This window comes from Falco biarmicus, chromosome 3 (assembly GCF_023638135.1).
Source record: "Falco biarmicus isolate bFalBia1 chromosome 3, bFalBia1.pri, whole genome shotgun sequence".
Taxonomy (NCBI): Eukaryota; Metazoa; Chordata; class Aves; order Falconiformes; family Falconidae; genus Falco; species Falco biarmicus.
Window position 1 is genome coordinate 31,184,203 of NC_079290.1, and position 17,008 is coordinate 31,201,210.

Consider the following 17,008-nt stretch of genomic DNA (forward strand, 5'->3'; position numbering starts at 1 on the left):
ATACAAGAAACATGCACATGTGCATGGCTAGGGAAGTGTGTACGGGATTCTGCCTTTTTGCTGAATAAATATTTGAGAGTTTTACAGTTCTTCAGCATCTCCTTTATATAATCAGATAACTGCAACTACAAAGTCAACTTGAGGACTGACATTTTTACATTACAATGGCTTCTTTGTTGCTCCAAACAGCAATATGCATACAACAAATCAGAAAGAAAATGCCTTCCATCATATTCATGTTTGCCTTATTATCAGAATGAGAAACTATGTGCATGAAGTTCTTCATAATTTTTTTACCAGTAGTATTAGCCTCCATTAGCTATTGGCAGGGATCAGAGAGGATCTGCCAAAATCCATTATGCATTTTGTCTCGGCTGTAGTAAGAGAAGGCATTCATTGTGAGCTGGGCAGTTCAAACATCTAAGGACAGGAGAAAGAGTTCACTCAAAATAGTGAATAATCAGTTTGAACTTTGCCACACTTTTCAAGCAGAAACTGTTTTATAAACAAAACATTTTGTGAAGTTTTCTTAGCAGGAGAAATGTAAAAAGCTCACTTGTCCCTCACACCAGCCTCAACAGAGATAGCTCTTTACAGTGACTGGTCCTGGCCTCAGACACCAGTTCTGCAGGTCATATGGTTGCATCAGAATCACACCTCTTTTGGAGGCTTCTCTGCACACAAACTCCCAGTGAAACACTAGGTTACCTGTGAAGACCTCACCCTCAGGCACTTGCACCCAAGTCTAAATATAGGTACTCTTAAGGCCGTTTTCTTCCCCCAACATAAACTATGGTTTATTGTTAGCATGGGAGAAATTGGATTTTTGTTTATTCCTAAATGATGATTAAGTCAATGGATTTTGAAGGGCTGTAACATAAGATAATGAGTCTATATTGAGCAGATCTGCATGGTTCCATTCTGCAAAGGAGATCTGCAGCAGTAGAAAGCCCTGGTAACTACTGCAGCTGTATTAGGGTCTTCTCTGCGATGCCTGTCTGTGCTCCAAGACTGAATGATGTACAACCATGGTGTCACATATCAGCCCACAATGCTATGCCATAATACTGATGTATTTATTTGTTCCCCCAGCAGAACATCTGCTGTGGAAAAAACTGAATCCACTACTGTAGCTGCCACACAGAGTGTTTTCTTTAATTAATAAGCACAGAAGAACTGCAAGCGCTGGTGAGTTCAAGAAACATGATCCACTGAGATCCCTCCAACTGTAGTTTCATGGCTCCAGCAACCATGTTGGTTAAAGAAGTTCCTGCCCTATAACCTCCAGCTACTCACTCCTGGTCTTACACCACAGCTCATCACCCCTGCTGTTGCATAAGATATGATATACCTTGAGCCACAGCCCAATGTATATTCTAGCCCTATAGAGGGTGGTTGCACAGGCCCTTCCAAGGAGGCTGTGAACTTCAGCACAAAGGCAGGAGCAAACAGCTGGGCATGGACCAGGGCAGGACCTTCTTAAAAGAGCTTCACTGCCAAAGTCAGTGTCTTGGGGAAACTCCACCTGCAGGTTTATGGTTCAATTAAGCCAAACTTACAGCTGAAAGGGGAAGTCCCCCTCTCCCTCCTGCCTGCCAGCCATGCTTTCTGCAAGCTCTTTCCTAGGGATGTACATCAAACCGTAAATAATCCAGTGCAGAAAGCTAAACCAATATAGAACTCATTGCCTTTTTGCAGGCTTAGTCTTCTGTTGGCTGAGCCCTCTGATCTGACTGGCTGTGGCTCCAAAGAGCGCCAGGGCCAGCACGAGGGCTGTGTTAGGAACACAGGGAGGGGTGCAGGTGGGGAAGGGCTTCCAAAGGTAACTTGACATTAGGTTGGCTTAACCAGGTTAGGCCATTATCAAATGGCATCTCCACGATGAGGTGCCAGCTAGACTACCCACAAGTTACACAAGTCATCTTACAACACCCCTGTGAAAGCTGGGGTACCTCAGCGCAGGAAATATTCATGTGGTAACTCCCTTCTGCTCGTCGTTTTCAAGGGGTTTCTTATTGAGCAATGCAACCGTCTTCCTCTTTTGGCATTTTAGAAGAGCTTTTCTTTTGGGATTTTGGGACTGCACAGCTCTTTCAGAATGGTTTTATGAAGGAAGAGCAATTTAGATTCACATTCTTTTCGAGAAATGTCTCCAGTTTAATATCCTGCCTACTTCAGTTGCAAAGGCATCAATGAGCACAGCATGGAGAGTTCAGCAGCTGAATGATGGCAGCAGTGATAATAAGAGTGCATATGGGAATCCCAGGAAAACCTTAATCATCATCATTAACATTTTATTTTCTGCAGTGCAATCCCTACTCTGATGTACCACAATTTGCTGTAGCAGACTATGCAATGCCCAGTGCTGATAGGAATCTGCATAAATATGAAGAGTAAGAAAGCCATGAGGAAGAAATTCATCACAAAGCTGGAACTGCTACAGGAGTTTTTCTTTTTGATATTTAAAATTGTTTTTGCTCTGCTGTGTGGCGGTGTTTCAGGTCAGGTATGAGTGTGAGGTAGAAGGAAGGTAGTCTCAAGCATACAGACAAATCATGTCTAGCTTCCCTGATTCCTAGTTTTGTTGCTCATTTATAAGCTTGCATCTTTACAAACCGGTTGCAACTTCTGGTTTTAGCACTGTTTTGCCCAATTTACTATCTTATTCAATTGAACATGGAATGAAAGTAGCAAAACCTACCAGGCTGCAACAACAATGAAATTTGGCAAACGCGGTGAAGAGTTTTCCTCTTGCAGCTTGACATTCAGTAGGAAACACAAACTTAAAGTAGGGACCATTTGAAAATGGATTTCATAGGTAAAGTTGTGAAAAGAGCAAAGGAGGGAACTTCTGAAATATATGAACTCATAATGCCTATGGTACATAATTTGAGTGATGACTTTCTAGGTGAAGATGGTGACCTAATGTGTATTTTATAGCAAAGTTATAATGAAAGTTAATAATATTAAGTGCTTTATAAAATGGTTCATTAACTGAAACAGGGTGTTTCTTCCTTGGACAAATTGCCTTAGAAATGTTGGCCTTTGGGGTCCTGTCTTCATTGCTAAAATAGAATTGTGCCAGCAGATCTACTTTATACAGTTTTAAATCAATTTTGCAATCAAGCTTTCTGTTTACAAGCTCTTTGGGCTTAATTTCACTGCAAAGATAACCTGAGTTATAACTTATTCCAGCAATAACTTGAAACCTTTTTACAAAAAACAAATGAAGTCTGGGCCTGCGATTGCTTTTGATTTGAGGTAGTGAGTTTAACAGGAAGGTATGGGCTGCTATTAATGTGTCTATCTTATCAGCTACTCTGTACTGTAAGCACAGTTTTGCACCATCTGAATGCTGTCGATCTTCCAATGCTTTCCCATTCCTCCTTCCTTATTAACAGAGGGCTCCTGCTCACACCTGGGACAGAATCAATAGCACAGCCAGCTCATGGTACTGCTAAGAACCATTAAGGTTGGCAAAAATCTCAGTCCATGGTTTTGTGGTGTGAAGTTTTTGTGAGTAAAACCCACTTTCAGTGTTTCTGTCCCATCATACTCCCTCAGCCTTGCCCGCCTCTGCCCCAGCATTGCTCATTTCTGCTGATCCAGCATTTTTAGAGTCCTGAAAAAGTTGTATTTTGAAAGAACAGCTCAGTGGCTCCCAGTGCAGCTAGCAAAACGATGAGGGCTCCGACACAGGCATGGCATGCAGGCCTGCAGGGTCAGAAAACTTAAAGCAATATTGTTACTAAACATTTTGCATTGTGAAGCTGTGGCTCTTGCAGCAGGCGACAGTGAAGGTATAAAGATGTGCTCCTGGGGGCAGAGGTTGCAAGTGTCCCTTTGTATATGCTAGCAAGGGGCTTGGAACAGCTACTGCAAGAGCACGTAAATCACTTGTAAATCCCAACAAAATGCAGCCAATGCTCAGGAAGTATTGGAGAGGGCTAGTTGTAATTTTTCTGACAAAAAAGCACTTGAATCCCCATGACTCACCCCTCTGAAATACAGTCATGTCAAAAAGGATGTAAAGTAGGAATCAAAATGTCCAAGAGCAATGGTCGTTGTGTTGTAGCAGTCACTGCTGGGAAGAGAAAACACAGAGTGAGGCAGGAAAGTTGTTGCTGTTTGGCTTTAAAGTATTAAAAAAGTTTCTTCATAATCAGCAGGAATTTTTTTTTGCTGCTCTTAGTTTAAACGATGCTATCGAGAGGGAAAGGAGGGGGATTATTCCAAAACGCTGAATGTCTTCAAAGAGAGGAGAGAATATTTGTCGACAACAACAGTGAGAGTCAAAAAAAGAAAAATTAAAATCATGCAAAAAGCAGTAACTCCTATAGGACTTTACCCATAGAACTTTAATCCACAGGCCTCCATTCAACCCAAGCACAACGCTCCGATCCCAAGCGGGAAGGCGATGCTCATACTGGGGCATGTGCCAGAGCTTCTCCCACCCACTTCCCCACTGCCTGCTCTTCCCACTTCAGGGGCAACTCAGCCCACTTCTCTGCAGCTACGGAACTGCCACAAATCCAAGCCTTGCTATAAAGGAAAATTAATATTTGGCTTAACTGCAAGCTTCTGAGCCTGCTCAAAAACAAAAGAGACACATACCAGAGATGGAAAGGCAGACAAATACCCATTGAGAGCCACAAGGGCATTGCCAGGGTGTGCAGAGATGCAGCTAGAAAAGCAAAAGCTCAGCTCAAACGGAAATTGGCCAGACATGTCAAAGACTACAAGGAAGGGTTCTTCAGGCACATAAACAACAAGCAGAAACAGAAGGGAAACGCTGGCCCGCGGCTCAGCGTGGCGGTGCGTTAGTCACCAGCAGCGCTGCAAAGGCAGAGGTTCCCAGCGCGTTCCTCACCCCTGTCTTTGCCAGCGCTGCTGGGCCCCAGCCCTGGGAACAGGAGCCCAAGTTGGTGCAACCACGGACCAGCGTCAGCGAAGGAAGAGCCGGTGTGTGCACGGTTACAGGAGCTTGGTCCTGCAAATCCACCCAAGGGTGCTGAGAGCTGGCTGGTGTCGTGAGGCCAGAAGACTGGAAGAACCTCCCGTCACCCCCATCTTCAAGAAGGTCTTAAAGGAGGATCCAGGAAGTTCCAGGCCCATCAGCCTTACGTCGGTCCCTGGGAAAGTTGTGGAACGATCCCCCAGGAGCTGCCGCAAGGCAAGTGAAGCACGTGGCTGGGAAAAGCCAGCGCGGATTCACCAGGGGCAAATCGTGCTTGAGAGACCAGATCGCCTTCCACGACAACGCAGCCCGCTCGGCTGATGTGGGGCGAGTGGTGGGCACTGTCTACCTGGATTTCTCCAAGGCTTTCGAGTTCCCCACAGCTTCCCCCAGGAGAAGCTGATGCTGCGGCCGGGAGAAGTGGCCCAGCGGTGGGTGGGGAACTGGCTGCCCGCGCCCAGAGGCTGGTGGTCAATGGCTCCTCTTCACACTGGCAACCTGTCACGAGTGGGGTCCCCCTGGGTCGATACTGGGCCCAACGCTGTTTGATATCTTTGTAAGTGATCCAGATGATGAGGTCAGGCGTACCCTGGTGGAGTTTGCTGGTGATTCCAAACTGAGTGGGGAGGTGGCCACTTTGGAAGGGAGAGCCACCCTGCAGGAACAACTGGATAGGCTGGGAGAGTGGGCTAACAAGAGCCTTAAGAAGTTCAGCAAAGACAAACGTAAGTCTTGCACCGGGGAAGACACAATCCAGGAGCGCAGCACAGCTGGGATCTACCCGGCTGGGGAGCAGCTCTGTGGGCAGGGACCCGGGCCCTGGTGGACAAGAGCTCAGCGTGATGAGCAGTGTGCTGCTGCGGCAGAGCAAGCAGCGGGGTGCTGCGTTGCATCAACAAGGGCATCACCAGCACACAGAGAGAAGCCATTTTACCACCCTACCCAGCACTTGTCAGGTCACACCGGGAATACTGTGCTCACTTTTGGTCCCCGCTGTGCTAAAAAGACATGGACGGGCTGGAGAGGGTCCAGAGAAGGGCCGTGAAGATGACCGCAGGACTGGGAAGCCTGCCATGTGAGGAAAGGCTGAGAGAACTGGGTTTGCTCAGCCTTGAGGAAAGAAAGCTTAGGGGAGACCTTATCACCGTGTTCCAGTATTCAAAGGGTGGCTACAAAGAAGATGGAGACCCCGTTTTTACAAAGCTCACATGGAAAAGACAAGGGGTAATGGGTCAAAGTTACTCCTGGCGAGATTCTAATTAGATACAAGAGGACCATTTTTCACCATGAGAACAATCAGCCATTGGAATAATCTCCCCGGGGCAGTGGTGGATTCCCCAGCATCGGACAGTTTTCACATTCAGCTGGGCAGGGTGCTGGGCCTTCTTGTCTAGACCGTGCTTTTGCCAGGAAAAGTTGGAAGAGATGATCCTTGAGGTCCCTTCCAACCTGATAGTCTATGATTCTATGATTTAAAATCACAGCTGGTTTATGTGGGTGCCCTTGGCCGTGAACTGTGGCAGTTCAGCAGGACCCTGAAGAGAGGAAAAGTGGATGAGGCAGGAACCTCCCCATGTCTCTTGCTGTAAGCCAGAGATTTTTTTTATCCAAAAGTCTTGAGAGCCCTACATCAGAAGGAGGTAAGCAACATGACCTGTGATACTCTAAATTATGCATGTATAATAGCACCCAAGGATCTCATGAAATCTATTTTGTTGGACATTGTAAGCTGAAATATTTGCAACCTAAAGGGCTGTTTTTCATTATCCATTGAGGGTGAATTTAGCTCTAAACAAAATATGCAGGAAAACACAGTTGCTAATGTGATGGAAATTATTACTGTGTAATAATTTATGTATCTTGTTTGTTGACTTTGCTATTGGGAAATTCACTGTCTAAATATATTGGCTTGATTTAATAAGGGAAAATCAGGCTGACCTAATAGGTGGCTGGAAGATAAAATAAGCAGACAGGGTGAAAAACAAAAGCTTGAAATAAGCCAGTTCTTCACAAATGCGTGTGGATTTTTGAAAGTTAATGGGGGAAAAAAAAACATGGAAAAAAGGATTGCAAGCAGATCAAAAGGACTAGTTTAGGTAAAAAGGGGGGTGGTACAGTGGAATCAGGCTGTCACATGCATAATTTTTTTAGAGAGAAGGGGAGGTGTTTCAAGAAGCTAGACCTACCTGCCTTGTTCTGAGGGGCTAATCAGACTTTCAGAAAAATTGATATGAAGCTTGTTGGTTTTAAAATCCTTTGCAAATAACGGAGTCTCACAGAGAAAAATGGCAGGGATTAAACTTCTTACTGAGTACCACAAATGGACACCATAGTGTTGTGCTGTGCAGGGCGCAGGGCTACAATAAGCAGGAAGGCTGAGGAATTCATGGTGAGATGAGAAATATATATAAAAAAAAAAAATACAAGGGAAAAAAATAGATGAGCTGTGGTCAAGGGGCAGAAAGAAGGAAGCATAACCATATCTATAACCACAGATGCCGCCCTAAGATGTTTCTCACCTGAAGGTTGATCATGGTCCTGTGAGGAGCCAGTCCAGGCCCTAAATTACACAAACACCACAGTTCAGTTTCAAAACAAGAAGGGATTATCAGATCTCAGGTGGTGCCTGGTTTTCCTTTTTCTTTTTAAGTAACAGTCATCTTTTTCTAGCGGGTTTAATGACAAAAGTATGCTTAAATGAGGGATTTCAATGAAGAAAGCTGGCAGTCATGCCCAGGTTCCATTGATTCAGTGGAATTGGTTCCATGTTTTGTGGGACAAGTGCTCCCTTAATTTTAGACAAGTCTACTTCAAACACAATTAGACAAGAACCTTTTTTTTTTTTTTTTTTGGCTTACATGCTGAGTGAAACACATTACTTGTAATCATTATATACTCGTTTATTGATTGTGGCTTTTCAGTATTCACTGTAGATAGGCTTGTTTTAACAGAACTGTCAAGAGACGTGTCTGGTTAACAAACAATTAGTGATTCAAGGTACAACAGCAAGCACGGGGAATTTGTCAGGACATACAGAAATGTGCAGGGAATTTTGACAAAAGGTGAATGGGATTTTCCTTTGAATCTCTGGTATTTTTCAAGAGAAATCTATTTAATGGGATTTTGGGGGTGTTTCGATATTTCATTTTTATCTCTGCTTCCTATATTTTAATTTTTGAAAAGATCAGACAAATGGGAATTATTCACAGGAATTGCATATATGGAAAACCTGTAAGAGCCCACACAACGGATTACACCAGCCCACTGCTTATAATATAATGTTACCATTAAAACTTATTCCGGCTATTAGGAAAGCTGGAAGTGAGTCAATTATTTGAATAAACAAACAAAGACCTGGTTGCCCCATAGTTTAGTGCATCCCTGAGACATCTGCAGGCTCTTTTCCCACGCCTGCTGTCTCATTCCTAAACTAGTAGAGGCTGTTGTGCAAGGCAACCTGGCAACCCCTAATAAACAGGTGGCTTAACGCATTGTCCTGAAGCAATCCCTGCACACCGGGCACCTTTGCACATTTGGGGCAGGCACAGGGAGTCGGCAGCATCTTGTGTGTAGCAGAGGAGGGAGAAGAGGTTTTGCAGCTTACAGAAAAGGAAGGACCAGTGTATCAGGCCAAAGGAAGGCTCCTCTGGTGCCTCCAAAGGGGACACGTGTCCTGATCGCACGGACGAGCTCGGATACAGCAGTTTGGTGTGTCAGACACTAGAAGAAGGTGAGAAGGTAGAAGGTGCCAGCGTTAGCTTTTCCCCTAAAGACCGTTTTTCTGTGTCTAAAAGATATATGAAACAGTCGTAACTAGTAAAAAGAAGTAACAAAGCCTCACAAATAACAACGTAGTTCCCAGCCTTGCTAGGAAGCAGTATCCCTATAACCAGTTTCTTGGGTAATTGACTTGGGATAGACAGAAACAATACATGAAAGAAACAAATCCCACATGTCTGAATTCAGGTTCTTGTGTTGAGACAAACAAATCATGCATATTTGAATTTCCTAAGACTGAATTTCCTAAGAATTCATATTTGAATTTCCTGAGAATTTCCCTGTATTTTCAAAAGCAAGTAATGCTTCCTGTTTCCACTGAGGTCTCAGACTGGGCATCTAAAACCACATAAAACTGTTGGCCAACAGGTTTATATTTAACCTGGGAATCAGGGTAAGATTCACGACATTTCTGCTTATGAATTCCCCTGCTTTAATGTGTTTGGCTTTTGGAAGTTATGACACAGTAAATACATCTGTGTCACTTAGCAACCTCAGCTGTTTCTAAAGGAATGTCTTTTGTTCTTGGAAATCTATTATAAATGCAGGTTGCAAAATGATTATTGGGGAATCTCAGCTCATCCTATTTGAATGGTGTTCTGGCCTCTCCCCATTCTGCATTTAAAGTGTGCACAGGAAATTAATTTACTTTGCACAAGCAACCTTCATTGACACTATTGTTACGAAGAGAAGCTCTGCATATTTAATAGATATGACAGAAGTTTCTGTTGAAAATAAAAGATGTGAGAAATGCCTGGGGAAAGAAAGGACTAGTCACTGGGTTCATCCAGTTCAAAGCCCTCTTATTGTTTTGTAAACAACACTATAAATACTTTACCATTGTGATGCAATACTACATAGTTTCTGTAACAAACTCATTGGCCTGATTTATTTCTATTCACAATGCTGAAGTCCAAGACCACAGATCACACAGCTCCAGCATAAGGGTTTGAGTTGTAAGCACCTGTGCAAATTAAATATTATTCCTCATTTCACATTGAGTGGGTAACTGGGTTTCTGTAACAGGTTGTGTGTGCATAATCCTGAACACATACATGTAGCGGAAGGACTAAGAATACACTGGATTGCCGACGTCAAAGGATTTAAGGGTTTTCTTTGTCCTTAATAGATTTAAAGCACAGAATTCACATCCAATTGTCCACCTTGTCAGGATAAGTACAAAAGGTAAGATACATAAATTGATCTTTATATTCTGAAAATAACATGTATCCTCAGGAAATGCTATAAAATTATGTCAAAATTTTATGGACAGCCACATAATTAATAAAATTAGTACTTGTTTGTGAAACTCAGATGTTGTCCTCTACTAGGGGTATCTGAAAGTCAAGTATTACTAAAGATACCTTAAAGAATCTTTTCTAAAAATGTGAACAGATAAAGTAAGAGTGCAGACGAACAATAATAATATAAAGGAAGCAATTATTGCTTACAACTGTAACATCTTGCTAATAGAATGACTTAGACAACAATTTGCAGCAGAGATTTTGGCAATCCCAGAACAGAAACAGACAATACAGGGAAATGTATCCAGAAAAAAAAAAACATCCCGGCAATGCTCATTGTCAAACTACTGCTCAGAAAAATGTTGTCGGTGATCAGAAAAATCCTGTCAACAGTTTTGCAGCTCTTTGCATCTTTTTATTTTTAAAAGAACCTGCCACTATCCTTAATGTTTTAGGTTTGGGGTATTTTTTAACTGAAATTATTGTGGTAAACTGCTAAAGGAAAAGCAGTGCTGCAGAAGTGCTGCAGAACTCATCACTAGCAGTAGAAGACAAAGTATGGTAACCAGGCCGTGATTCTCCCAATCTAAACGAGAACACTTTGCTACAGCTAACTCAGGACATGGCCAAATGACCTGATGGCTGCAACAGAAAACCCCAGCTTCTTCAGAGTCGGCCTGGCAGCCAACTCTGTCCCTTACATTCACGAACTCTGCATCAGGGCACCTACATGAACGACAGCCACTTTATTGCAAAACCCACCACTGAAGTTGTTCTCATTTCTACAGAGTGGCACTAGCAAACAGCTAACAATTCATAAACTGATGCAGTGATTTCTGCCGGGAACATCTGATGGTGGCTGCAGACAGTTTAGACCTGCTCCTGGCATGGGTTGGGGTTTAATGCCAGAAAGGTCTCTGAGTGCTGACATGACACGCTGAGATCTGCTCTACATATGTGAGTGCAATGTAAATTCATACTGAGCCCTCTTTGGCATAGTTTTCCCGCATAAACGAATCTTTGAGGGGGAATTTCAGGTCTGATATGGGATTATACTATCTTCCTCAGCGTTTCAGCTCCTGTCTTTCACTCCTACTGTGAAGACAGCTATTAGAACACCAAAGTAATGGCTGACCTTCCCAGCTCCTCTGAGAGAACATAGTTTGAAAGGCTCTTCTCCTGATACCACCTTAAGATGTGCAAATCTACAACACTCACTTTGTTGAGGGGGTAAAACAGTTAACCTTCATTAGTAGCATTCAATGTAAACATTTTTGGTGTGTTTAGTCCCCATATCCTCAGCCCATACTTACTCCATGGATTGTCAATCAGTTGTCACAGAAGTTTTGCATTAAAAAAGATCTGAGGACATCAGGATTCTGCTAATGACTGCTCTCTGAGCTCCCTATCTGTGGCACTGATCTGTTCTATCCTGCAAACTTTTCCCAGAGCTGCTGTTGGTGAGGGATGCAATGAAGCGCGATTTGCGATTATCATTGCTGGGCTCATGAAAGCCCCAGGTGTAGATGTAATCACAAGCAGCATTGAGCTTTTGCTGGTATAGCTTATTTTGCTTTTGTGGGAGGAGAAGAAAAGGCTGGAATAAGCTGTACTGGTTTATTGCAGTTTTGCTTGTACAGAATACCAGATTACCTACTCAGAAGTGCTCTGAATATAGATCTCCCTTGGAGTTGAAGGAGATCCATCCACTGCATCTCTGTAGGCCGGCCTTTATTTCACTTGAAAAGATAATGCATATGTAGAGAATAGGGGTAGAAATGTTTTCTTGAGAATATTTTGGTGTGGGGAAGCAACGTCTCACTCACTTTTTCATCATCTGTTGAACACCAAAATCTGAGTTTTAATTGCCAGCTACCAAGAAGGCGCTGAAAATAACAAAGTATCAGTACATTAAGTATACATATGAATAAATAATATGCTATTAGGTAGTACGCTTTTTGTCCAGCTCATATAAATCCAGCCTGGAGATGTAGTGATGGACTCGGACACCTGGGCTGGAGCCACCAGCAACACGTTTGGTACGGGCATATTCGCAAGCACGTGAGGGTATGCACAGAGTCTTTTGTTTTGTACAGCAAGTGAAAGCAGCTCAGGAAAACATGGACAAGCGGACCAAAGGACATGCCCTCTCCTTTGCCTTACTGATTCGCTTACTGATTAATCAAGGGCACGGTGCTGATCGCAGTTACAGGTGTGAGAAACTTCCATTTCACTAGCGGTTCCCCAGCAGTGGTGACTGCGTGCCTGGTTACGTGAAGGAGCATGTCCCGGACTATGCCCCCGGAGCTCTGACATCCAGAAAACATTATTTAAAGCTCATTGTAGAAACTTCAGCACTCGCTTAAAGGACGTGGTGATGGATTCAAGGGAAGGAATGGGGCCGGGGCGGGAAGAGGCAGGATCGAGCCTCGGTGCGGGTTATGAAGTAAACCGCAGGCAGGTAGAAAACCCGAGGGGCGGCTTGCTTCACGCCCGCTGGTTCTAGTGATGGAAAATACGACCCCAAAGGCATTTCTGTGCCGCGGAATTAAAGCCCAGCTCCGTGCGCTGCCGGACGGGAGGCGACGCAGGGATGCCAAGCAGCACCCGGTTGGGGCGCGGGGTGCGCGGGGCCCCGGAGCCGGGCGCTGCAGCCGTCGCCGTCTCAAAACTGGATGTCGTCGGGGACGCCCGCAGCGGGGACGGCAGCGCCGCGACTCGCTCCCGGCGGCTCCAGCGCGCAGCGGCCGCGCTCGCGCGGGGGAACGTGCAGCGGCGGGAGGGCGGGCAGGAGCGCGGGCAGCTGCCCCCCCGCCGGCAGCCGGCACCGGCCCGCGCCCGCACGCGGCGAGCCCGTCACGGTGTCCCGGGGCGGGCCAGCGAGGACAGGGCACCGGGCGAGGGGGAGGCGGACCGGGCGCCCGAGGGGAGCCCCTGGGGGGAGGCAGGCAGCCGGCCCCCCCTTCCCTTCCCTTCCCTTCCCTCTGCGCCCGGCCGCCGCTCGCCCTCGGCGCCGCCGCCTCTCCTCCGGCACCCGTCCCGAGGCGACCGGACGGCGAAGGGCCCCCCCGGCCCCGCGCGGCCCCTCAGCACCCCCTCCCCGCCGACCGGCCCCGTCCCTCTCCGCCGGCCCGCCCCGCCCCCTCACACCCCTCCTGCCAATCACCCTGGCCCCGCCTCCGAGACCCGAGGTGCGGGGTTTGAAAGCGGGCCGGTCCACGCGGCACGTAGACGGGGGGGAGAGGGAGCGGCGTGGCTGGTGGGTGCGGGGCAGCCTCGCCCCGCCGCCGGTCTCCGGCCTCGGGAACCGGCTCCCGCGCCGCCGGGCGAGCCTTCCTTGGGCGCCGCCCGGGGCGCGGGCGGCGGGAGCGGGCGGCGGACGGTTGACGGCGGGGGTTCCCCCCCCGCCCGGCGCAGTGGGAGGCGCCCGGGATCCCGCGTCACCCATTGTTTACAAACCAACGCCAGCGGGCCGAGCTCCAGCTTCAACCGCAGCCGCCGGAGCCGCGTGTGCTCGCGTGCGCGCGGGGCGGCGGGCGGCGGCCCCGGTCCCGCTGCGGCTGCGGCACGGCAGGGCGCCGGCCGAGATGCCGTGCCGCCCGGGCGAGCGCTTCCTGCTGCTGGAGCGCTCGGTGGCCGTGGGGCAGGCGGGTTCCAAGGAGGTGGACGCGCTGGTGGCCAAGCTGGGCGAGGTGCTGCAGCTGAGTGCCCAGCGGGCGCCGCCGCCGCCCCGCGCCCCCAAGCACCTGGGGCCAGGCAGCGCCCGCGACCGCGCCGCTCCCTACTCGCCGCGCTGCAGCGGCGGCGGCCTGCTGGCGCCGCGGGGGCCGGCCCCGCCGCAAGCCCACCAGCAGCACGCCGAGCCCCCGCGGCCGGACAGGAGCGGCCACCAGCGGGTGACCAAGCAGCTGTGCGGCCGGGGCTGGCTGCGGAGCGCCGCCCGTCGGAGGAAGCAACCGCCGCCGGGGCCGGGCGACGGGCCGGCGGAGGAGGAGGACCCCCATCGGCTCCTGCAGCAGCTCATTCTCTCCGGCAACCTCATCAAAGAAGCCGTCCGGCGGCTGCAGCTGGCGGCGGCGGCGGCGGCAGCGGCGGCCTCCACGGCTTCCAGCGGCAGCGCCTCGGCGGGGAGCAGCGGCGCGGACGGCGAGGCGGCCGAGGCGGCGGCGGCGGTGGCGGTGCAGCCCCGGGAGTAGCCGACGGGGACGAGCGGCGGCCGGGGCAGCGGAGCGCGGACGGGGCGGCCGCTAGCGGCGGCGGGGCCTCCCGCCGAGCGGACTGCGGGAGCGCGGCGCTGGCTCCGCCGCGATGTAAGTCTCCCCCCGCGGCGGGGCGGCGGCGGGCCCCCCCCCCCCCGCTGCCGGGCGGGGACGGGACGGGCGCGGCGGGGTCGCTGTCGGTTGGGGTGGGGCGGCTGCGCCCCCCCCTCCCCCCCGCCAAGGTCACCCCCGGCGCGGCGCCGAGCCCCGCCGCTTTCCAGTCGGCGAGGGCCGCGCACGCCGCCCGCCCCGGGCTGCTGGTGTGTGTATGTGTGTGTGTGTGTGTGTGTGTGTCCCGCGCCGTCCCGGGAGCTCCTCCTCCCCCCCCCCCTCCCCCCCCGGCCGGGGCCGCGGGCCCCCTCCCGCCGGTGCCCCGGCCGCCGCGGGGCTGCTCCGGCTCTCAGGAGCCATTTGCAATAATTCTCGCTGACCCCGGCGGGAGGTGTTTCCTTTCCCCTCCCGGGCTGGTTTGGGTTTTGTTTTTCTGTTTGTTTTGTTTTTTTAATTATTATTATTTTAATGTTTATTATTATTTCCCCCCCGTTGTGACTGTACGGAGCATTTTAAAAAAAGAAATGTGAATATCAAAGCTGGAAGGCAGCTGGACTTATAATTGTAAAGCCTGATGAGTGAATGGAGCCTGAGACGCATTGTTCACATAAGGTAGCCGAAACAAGTTTTTTCTACCAAAAAAAAAAAAAAAAAAACCCCAACAAAAAAAACCCTGAATCCACCCTTCCCTGACAAACTCAATGGCTCGAATGCAAGATGCAGCTGTTGATTTTAAATATATGCACTTCGTACCGGAGTGTTTGAAATGTGTTCCTGATTTACAGGACTTACTGTCTTAATTAACCTGTCTGTATTGAATAAACGTTGGTCTTGTTTTTATTTTCGGATCTGTGTTTCATTGTTAAGGGGAAGTGAATTTTGATTCATGAGAACAAAACTGGATGATGCTTCAGTAGGCACGTTCCCCTTGATCTCTTTCAGTTGTGAGATCTCCATTTTGCAAACACACACACACACACAAAAAAAAATCCCCACAACAATCCGCATAGTCTATGCAGTGGGACACCGGCTATTAATGCACGGAGATGCAACCGAGCCCCTTTGTTTGCCAGCACTGTTCGCTCGAAAGCCGTGAGACACCCCTTTGAGCAGCCGAGAATGTGGCTGGTGGAATTTCTAAGTCGAATCATACTGAAACTAAAATTAGGTATCTTGTATTGGGGAAAGAACAGAGCTTGTGTTGGTTACTTACTTGTTTGGTTGGTTTTGGTGTGGGTTTTTTTTCTACCGGGGAGGGTTTGGGGGGGGGGGGGAAGACTCTACAAAGAAGGGGGGAGAGGTCTAGGCAGCAATGTGAAGGAGAAAAAACCCCCAACCCTCTGTAAAATGTAGAATTCGATGCTGGTGGTGATTAAGTTCTGATACCTATTCTGAACAGCTTCCTTGGTAAAATCCTGTGTTAGGTGTTTAGGAGTCAAAGAATGAACCTCAAGATCAGAACTAAGCACATCAGACAGACTGGAGCATAACAATCTCCCAACCCCCACTCAATTTGAGGTAAAAGCTTCTCCTTTGAAGAAGGTAGCAATCCCACATGAAAGAAAATGGAAGATGTTTGCCTTTGTCCAAGAGAGCAATTTGAGCAACTACGTTTACTTGTGCGATTAGTTCTTTCAAGAACACATTAAATCCACAAAATATTTCAGATTTCTTTCTGTGCTGTCAGCTACTGATGGAAACTGATGCTGAAGGTTTTTATGTCTCACTGAATTCCTCATGCGCTAGGAACAGTATGTGATGTTATTATTAGCTTTATCTTGATTAATTTATAAGTAGAATGCTGTTTTTCCATATCAAAGCATGTAAAATGCAAAGGAAGAAGTTCAATGCATTTTAGAACCTCCTTAATTACTAACATCTGAAGTCCTTTTTCTCATAACTTATGCTGCTTTTGTGGCATTTTGTACAACTTGGAAAGGATTCAGATCTGCCATTAGTTCTTATCCTCTAATACAATAATGTATAGGTTGTCCTTACTTCAAATGAATTTTTATTTGAAATTGTTCTGTTTCTTTCGTAATCCAGGAAAAAAAGTTCAATAGAATGTAAAAAGAAATCTTAGCTTCCAATATAACCACTAGTCAACGACTAAAAAACCAGTTGTTCTTGTATTTGTCCTTTAACTGCTCAGTCAAATAGGTATTTGCTGTGCTGACGCTGAATTTGAACCCTAGGATAAGTAGTTTAATTATCTTTACTAAAAGAGCTGGAGGAAACAAGCTAAAAACCAACCATAGCCAATGGACACAGAGTTAAAAGTATATGTGTGGCTGTCAGCTGAAATTCTGAAGGCTGGCGTGGTTGACTTGGAGCTTTTTGTCCCCGATAATTATGCATTGATTCTGCAACCCCCTTCCCCCCTCTTCCCCCCTCCCCAAATCCTAGCTTCTGTATACTAATGAGAACAGCTAACTTTACAAGTGTCCTTTGTAGTCATTGAAAGCCTCGAGACATTCCTTTTCAGGATTTTACTAGAATAACACTTTTCAATAAACTGGCAGTTGAAGTGAGGCTTAGAAAAGATGCTAATAAATTTCACAGTGACTGGCTGGTTTTTAAGCTTCCTAAATTACTTCTAAAATAGCTTTTACTTTCTCCTTTGTGCGAGGCTGGGAGATATATATATGAAAAGGGTTATAGTAAGCTAAGTGTTATGTCGAGTGTGTGATGATTTGGTAAAAGGAATTTTGGCACTTGTT

General features: G+C 47.6%; 1 protein-coding gene across 1 annotated transcript; it reads left to right on the plus strand.

Moving 5' to 3' along the window:
* The first annotated feature begins 13,156 nt into the window (after positions 1–13,156).
* Positions 13,157–15,128, plus strand: LOC130146765 (GSK-3-binding protein-like). The gene has a single exon (XM_056333258.1). The coding sequence runs from the start codon at positions 13,566–13,568 to the stop codon at positions 14,172–14,174; it is 609 nt and encodes a 202-aa protein (XP_056189233.1). The 5' UTR covers positions 13,157–13,565; the 3' UTR covers positions 14,175–15,128.
* Positions 15,129–17,008: the final 1,880 nt, after the last annotated feature.

Coding starts and splice junctions, on each gene's coding strand:
- LOC130146765 (XM_056333258.1), top strand. CDS start 13,566: ATGCCGTGCCGCCCGGGCGAGCGCTTCCTGCTGCTGGAGCGCTCGGTG.